The sequence below is a fragment of the Tenebrio molitor genome, chromosome 7 (genome assembly GCF_963966145.1).
Source record: "Tenebrio molitor chromosome 7, icTenMoli1.1, whole genome shotgun sequence".
NCBI lineage: Eukaryota > Metazoa > Arthropoda > Insecta > Coleoptera > Tenebrionidae > Tenebrio > Tenebrio molitor.
The window spans coordinates 3,686,856-3,694,229 of record NC_091052.1 but is presented as its reverse complement, the minus strand read 5'-3'; the positions used below and the strand labels follow the sequence as shown (position 1 = coordinate 3,694,229).

The 7,374-nt window shown below is 36.5% G+C and overlaps 2 protein-coding genes across 2 annotated transcripts; both read left to right on the top strand.

Moving 5' to 3' along the window:
- Positions 1 to 270: 270 nt before the first annotated feature.
- Positions 271 to 4,115, top strand: Dhx15 (DEAH-box helicase 15). The gene is made up of 7 exons (XM_069053112.1): positions 271 to 468; positions 532 to 942; positions 1,430 to 2,514; positions 3,210 to 3,332; positions 3,392 to 3,582; positions 3,645 to 3,807; positions 3,864 to 4,115. The coding sequence occupies exons 1-7, from the start codon at positions 419 to 421 to the stop codon at positions 3,989 to 3,991; spliced, it is 2,151 nt and encodes a 716-aa protein (XP_068909213.1). The 5' UTR covers positions 271 to 418; the 3' UTR covers positions 3,992 to 4,115.
- An 822-nt stretch (positions 4,116 to 4,937) lies between these two features.
- On the top strand, positions 4,938 to 6,057 carry Trmt61 (tRNA methyltransferase 61). The gene has a single exon (XM_069053113.1). The coding sequence runs from the start codon at positions 5,026 to 5,028 to the stop codon at positions 6,001 to 6,003; it is 978 nt and encodes a 325-aa protein (XP_068909214.1). The 5' UTR covers positions 4,938 to 5,025; the 3' UTR covers positions 6,004 to 6,057.
- The last annotated feature ends 1,317 nt before the right edge of the window (positions 6,058 to 7,374 follow it).

Below are 7,374 nucleotides of genomic sequence, written 5' to 3'. Positions count from 1 at the left end.
GGATCCAGTTGTTTGTAATAATCCCAAGTCGTAATTGCTAAAACGCATAATTTGATTCAATTTTGTCCAGATTACACCAACCGATAATATTCTAATGTAACACAATTTTCAGATTAAGTAACGAATTCCAATTTGTTTTCTGCTAACGCAATTTGATCCATACAAAATGTAGATGTAGAAATATTTTATTCGCTGTCAAAACAGGATCGGATCCTCAAAATTTAAATTTCGCGGTACAGGTTGCCATGTCAATTACATCAATAACATCCCGACAGCATTCTACATTATCGACCGTGTGCACAATTGCATGGAGTTGTGTTCGTGATAATTTTTTTTGCATATTACCCTTATTTATTTCTTAATAAGTAGACGTTTCGAGTGTTTATTACGACACTAGTAGTAGTAGTATTATTTCGTCATGTCTAAACGAAGAATCGAAGTGTTAGATCCGTTTATAAAAAAGAAACGGTAAGTCATCCAACGTGCCGCAAACGTCAGTTTTACCCACATTTTTTTGCTTGTTGATTACAGGGAAGAACGTGGAATTAGTACCGCAGTCACTTACACTCCACCAGCGATAAACACATCCCTTAACCCCTATACGGGTTTACCTTATACAAACAAATATCATGAATTGTATCGCAAACGCATCACACTTCCTGTTTTCGAGTACCGCAACGATTTCATGCGGTTGCTTGCGGAAAATCAGTGTATAGTACTAGTTGGTGAGACCGGATCTGGAAAAACGACGCAAATTCCGCAATGGTGTGTGGAATTTGCCAGGTCAATGGGGAAAAAGGGTGTATGTTGCACCCAACCAAGACGAGTTGCTGCCATGTCAGTTGCCCAGAGGGTGTCTGAAGAGATGGATGTTGCCTTAGGGCAGGAAGTGGGTTACAGTATTCGATTTGAGGACTGTTCATCAGCCAAAACTATCCTCAAGTGAGTTACTTTCACATTAATTTTTTTTCTTGTCATAAATAACTAACAATTAAATGTGCTATGCTTGCATCACATTTTTTTATATTTAACTGTTACATGTCTTCACAATAGAACCAGCAGTTCTTGTAGTTGACTGAAGCAAATTTAAAAATAATTTCAGTTTCCAGTTTTCCATTTACATAAATTATTTTTTCATGATGTACCTTCTTAACTGTACATAAAAAAGCAGTCCAATTTGTTCAGTATAAAACGTCGTCGTGATTGTGTACCTTGATCAGACAAGGTCAAATATCAGAGCAATCTGCATGTTGAAAATAGAATGTCCTGTGATTATTTATAATGTTGTTAATCTGATTGTCATGTTTATTTATTTGAACCTTTGGAAAACAGTTCCTGCAATAAGTTGGTTGAATTTAATGTCAAGTGATAGCTTTTCATATTTTTTTTACAAATGCATAAGTACTAAAACAAAAATTAAAAAACACAGGTACATGACGGACGGTATGCTGCTTCGCGAAGGCATGAGCGATCCGATGTTGGATGCCTACCAGTGCATATTACTTGATGAGGCTCACGAGCGTACACTCGCCACTGACATCCTAATGGGCGTTTTGAAAGAAGTAATCAAACAACGTTCCGACCTGAAATTGGTCATTATGTCGGCCACTTTAGACGCGGGAAAATTCCAACAATATTTCGACAACGCTCCTCTCATGAACGTCCCGGGACGCACCCACCCTGTAGAGATATTCTACACCCCGGAACCCGAAAGGGATTACCTGGAGGCTGCGATCCGTACCGTAATTCAGATTCACATGTGTGAAGAAATAGCCGGCGATATTCTCCTGTTCTTGACCGGTCAGGAAGAAATTGAAGTCGCGTGTAAACGAATAAAAAGAGAAATTGACAACTTAGGCCCGGAAGTGGGCGAGCTAAAATGTATTCCCTTGTATTCGACGCTGCCACCAAATTTGCAACAGCGTATTTTTGAAGAACCCCCGCCGAACAAATTGAACGGTGCTATCGGAAGGAAAGTCGTGGTGTCAACTAATATCGCTGAGACTTCTTTAACCATCGACGGCGTTGTATTCGTGATAGATCCGGGTTTTGCTAAACAAAAAGTGTACAATCCGAGGATTCGAGTTGAGTCTTTGTTGGTATCGCCGATAAGCAAAGCTTCTGCTCAACAACGTGCCGGCAGAGCTGGACGTACCAAGCCAGGGAAATGCTTTAGACTTTACACGGAAAAGGCGTACAAGAACGAGATGCAGGATAACACGTATCCAGAGATTTTGAGGTCGAATTTGGGATCGGTTGTTCTGCAACTGAAGAAACTTGGAATTGACGATTTGGTACATTTCGATTTTATGGATCCTCCTGCTCCCGAAACTTTAATGAGGGCTTTAGAATTATTGAATTATTTGGCGGCTTTGGATGACGATGGAAATCTTACGGATTTAGGAGCAGTTATGGCCGAATTTCCACTGGACCCACAGTTGGCAAAAATGCTCATCGCCAGCTGCAACCACAATTGTTCCAATGAAATTTTGTCCATAACTGCAATGCTGTCAGGTATTTATTTTAATAACGTATTGTCAAGAGAGGGTTTGGCGCTTTCGTTTTCAAATAGTATTCAGAACTCCTCAAAAAACATTGAAATTTACTGTGTAACGTTTTAAAAACATTGTTGGAATTTTATTTTTCTTCAATCAGCGAGTCTAGCCCCGGGGTGATCAAACCGCGGCTACAGGTTCTGATATAAAACGTGCGGCTCACACAAATACGTTAGCAGAACTCCTTTTTGCATTACAATGTACGAGTATATTATTTTTTTTATATATATTTCTTTATCTCTTGCGATTCCCAGACATCTGGATTTTATCGTTTGTTTTTACGTTAACCAAGTTTGGCCACCCCCGGTCTAATTCGTACGTGTGAAATATTGAAATAGCGGCAGCGGAATTTGAAAGAGATGTTTCGTTAATTTCATCAAGCCTGATCGGTCTCGTTACCGTTTTGCACCGCTGTAATTTTAACTTTGCTACCTGTTTCTATGGTCGTATGTTACCACTATTTGTGTCGTTTCGAGCGAGTTTTGAGCAAAACAGTACGGTTAAAAATTTATAAATGATAAACACTGAACAGAACACCACAATGTTCTGATTTGTTTTGCTCAAATCGTTCTGACTAAGGTAGCTCTGTAGGAAACGCTTGAGAGCGCAACTATATTGGTTGGATACGGGCAACTGCCCTGCTCCAATGTTTAGTCCCACAGTGCTTCATCAGACCAAATGAGGCGAAGAAGGCGGCCGACGATGCAAAGATGAGATTTGCCCATATTGACGGGGACCACTTGACACTGCTCAATGTCTACCATGCTTTTAAGCAAAGTAAGTCGCGCAGAAATCTGTCAAATAGGTGTTACATGACGCATCTGATTTTTGTACAGGCATGGAAGATCCGCAATGGTGCTATGATAATTTTGTCAATTACCGTTCACTCAAATCAGCTGACAACGTGAGACAACAGTTGTCAAGAATTATGGATCGGTTTAATCTGAAGAGAACTTCCACAGATTTCACAAGCAAGGATTACTACATAAACATAAGAAAGGCTTTGGTCAATGGATTTTTCATGCAGGTGAGTTGATGAACACGTCACGTAAGCATTTAATTCTTTTGTTTTTGTATTTTCTCTGTAAGGTGGCTCACTTGGAGAGAACTGGTCACTATCTCACCATAAAAGACAACCAAAATGTTCAACTTCACCCGTCCACGTGTTTGGATCACAAGCCAGAGTGGGTTATTTATAATGAATTTGTTTTGACCACTAAAAATTACATCAGAACTGTGACGGATATTAAACGTAAGTACCATTAAGTAACTTAAAAAAAAATACTGAAAAACATTTTTATTTTTCAGCTGATTGGCTTTTAAAAATAGCACCCCAGTATTATGACTTGCAAAATTTCCCACAGTGTGAAGCCAAACGCCAACTAGAAATCATTCAAAATCGTTTAGATTCAAAACAATTCCAACACGGATTTTAGTTTCTGGACGATGTTGTTTTATATCTGTGAATTTAGATAATATTTTATGTTAATACTATTTTGTGTGTATTTCCATCGCAATTATTAGTCTTCATTCCACAAAAATAAACTGATCTGTTCAACACTTGCAGATTTTTATTGTTCACAACCACGACTTGCCGTATTATAACCGGCCTGTTCAAAACGTTTCCGAGAAAGCTAATTTCCGCCGATGAAGGCACCGCACTAAAAATAATCGATACGCAATATAACAAAAACAACGAACAATAGGGAAAAAATTCACAAATTTAATTTCAAAGCAGCAAAAATCGAGGAGTTTTTTGACTTCAAATTCAAAATGTCATTTGAACAAGAAACACTCTCGGTAACAAAAACTTATGATGAATAATATCCCCAAAAAGCGCCCGTTTACTACACTTTTGAACAGGCCAATTATAATCTAGCAGATCGTGTTAACGATTATTGAGTAGTTTTCATGAAAACTCACTTTGTTAATAAATGAATGAACAAATTAATGTAAGAAAACCCTTGAAATGAAATCACGAACAACATGCTAAAAAGTAGGAGATCATTAGGTATTCATAATGATCTTCAAGAGAAAAGTTAGTGACAATTGTTACCGGACATGGCAAGAAAAAAAATCTTTAATTGTAAAGGCAGCTTTCATGTTTGTAACAAAGAATTGACACTGGTCGTCCATGATTCTTTAAGAGGCTGATGAAAAATGTATGCAAGACAAAGACCGGATTGTGACAATTTACCCCTCCATGTTTAAATTTTTTCGTCACTCTTTGACTTTTTTGAAGAGCTAGATAGATATGCGCGGCCATTGCCAATTCTTTGTCGATATTTATTCTTTGTTTTTATCAAAAATGTCAGTAAGACTTACGCTGAAGCTTTGAAGTGCCATGGTAGATTTGGTTTCAAATTTGAAAATTGTTGGCAGCACTGAAACGGTGCTTATCCAAATCTAACCTCACTTCTTAAGTTAAGAGCGACTGAGCGAGTTAACCTAAGTTATTTTATCGTTTAAAATGAGTTTTGATAATTACAAAACTTTGATAGAAGAAGGTGATACCGTGATTTTATATCTGACGATAAATCAAGTGTACAGTGTTCACGCGGAAGCAAAAACTTTGAGTAAAAAGGGTGTTGAAGTGGATAACGTGTTCCAAACGCCCTATGGAGCCTTAAAATGTGCAGATTTAATAGGAAAACCGTACGGTTCGAAAATTACCTTGAGTAAGGGATGGGGTTACGTAATGCAACCTACCCCGGAACTGTGGACGCAAACTTTGCCCCACAGAACTCAAATAATTTATACTCCAGACATTAGTATGATCATTCTTCAGTTAGAAATTGCGCCGGGAAGTGTTGTTATAGAAAGCGGCACAGGCAGTGGTTCCTTATCTCATGCGCTAATTAGGGCAGTCAAGCCAAACGGACATTTATATACCTTCGATTTTCACGAAAATCGAGTCAAACTAGCTGAAGACGAATTCACGGGACACGGTTTGAGTAAATACGTGACCGTACAACAGAGAGACGTATGTTGTAGCGGTTTTGGAGAAGAGTTAAACAACAAAGCAGATTCAGTGTTTTTAGACTTGCCACATCCCTGGTTAGCAATACCTCATGCTCTGACGGCAATGAAAGAAACTGGTGGCCGCTTATGTTCGTTTTCGCCGTGTATAGAGCAAGTACAAAAAAGTTGTGAAGTTTTGTCAAAATTAGGATTTCAAGAAATTCAAACTGTGGAAGTATTGCAAATGTCATACTCAGTACAGACAAAACGGTTACCAGTGCTTAATTTAGATTTTCTTAAAAGTGGAAAGGATGGAAGCGAGACTAAGGGCAAAGAAAGAGAAGTTATAAAAAGTGTCACGGCGGTTCCGCCTGCGACAATGCCAGGACACACTGGGTATCTGACTTTTGCAACATTACCCCCAGTGTGGGCCAGGAATCTTCAGATTAGTCTGAACCAAGCTCAAGAAAACAACGCAACTGATTAATTATTAAATTTGTATTAAATGTGTATTATACATACAATAAACTCATACGTTTTACTTTTAAGTTTTATTTATCGGAAAGGGGAGATTTTACACTTTCAGTGTGATGTGGGGATTAAGCGATCAGAAAAAAAATATTTGTACTATATTTCAATGAAAAATCAAATATGTACAACAAACTGGCTTCTTTATTTGTACCACATGAATCTTACGCAAAATGTAGGAAATATTTTTCACAGTAGAACGTGTAAATATTTTGATGTCATTTTGCAATAGATTTAACAAATATTGGATGAATTTCAATTATAGAATTTAAATTCAAATCGATTTATTTTTAAAAAGAACACTTCCGTTACTTCCATAATAAATCCGGCGCATCCGCCATTTTTATCTAAACTAAGAAAATGTTTGTGGTAAAATTTAGTCCTTCAATCGACAAATTAATGTAATTTGATTAGATTTGATGATTTTAAAGGATTCTCTTTTGAACATTTGACAACTAAACCCATAATTAATTATTAAGCCCACAAAGTCCCGCCATGTTATTTACCGTGTTTGAGAAATAAATTCTACATAACCTCACAAAAGAAGATCACGTTAAACATAACAGTTTAAAAAAATTATATTCTAAATAATGTAAGAGTTATTAAGAAACTCATTTGCAACTAAAAATTTAAAAATTTACGTTTTCCGTTCGAAAATCACAACTAATTATTAAAAAATAATGTAAACGAATATTAATGTGCGACTTTTATCCAGTCAAGACATCAAATCGACAAAAAAAAGTTGGAGTAAGAAACTTGACGCAATCTGATTTGTTTTTTTTTTTTAATTAAAAATAAAGAAATATGTCATTTAATTAATGAATATAATCATTTTGCACATTTAAAATCTTGCTATTAACAAGGGTAATAATATTAGCTCACTTTTTCATATCATTTCTGCTTACAAAATTAATATTTTTTATCTTATCATGTCAAATTAATCATAAGCATGTCATTAATGAAAAATAAATTGTGCTCGTTACAGGAAAATACTTGACTAAACCAAATACCTTGTGTAAAGAAATCAGAGACTTTGTACCTATTTATCATCAAGTACCTAGTAGTAGCAGTAGTAGTAGGTATTTGGTTTACTGGAATTAGGTTTTATTATTTGTTAAGCAAGCACGTTATTATTCTTACGGTTTTAAATGCAATGCGTTAGTCGAAGATATGAATAAGTTCGAAGTTCCACTCTTACCAGCATCCCTCTGTTATTGTGAATTGTTGTGGCAGCATTTTTCCACTCGTTCTCTTAAAACTTCAATGTACTCCCAAAGAAGAAGTAAAGTCCATGTAATACCCCAAGTCAGTAAAATATCCTTTTCTAACA

Coding starts and splice junctions, on each gene's coding strand:
- Trmt61 (XM_069053113.1), top strand. CDS start 5,026: ATGAGTTTTGATAATTACAAAACTTTGATAGAAGAAGGTGATACCGTG.
- Dhx15 (XM_069053112.1), top strand. CDS start 419: ATGTCTAAACGAAGAATCGAAGTGTTAGATCCGTTTATAAAAAAGAAA. Junction 469..531: donor CCGTTTATAAAAAAGAAACG/GTAAGTCATCCA, acceptor TGTTGATTACAG/GGAAGAACGTGGAATTAGTA. Junction 3,808..3,863: donor AACTGTGACGGATATTAAAC/GTAAGTACCATT, acceptor TTTATTTTTCAG/CTGATTGGCTTTTAAAAATA.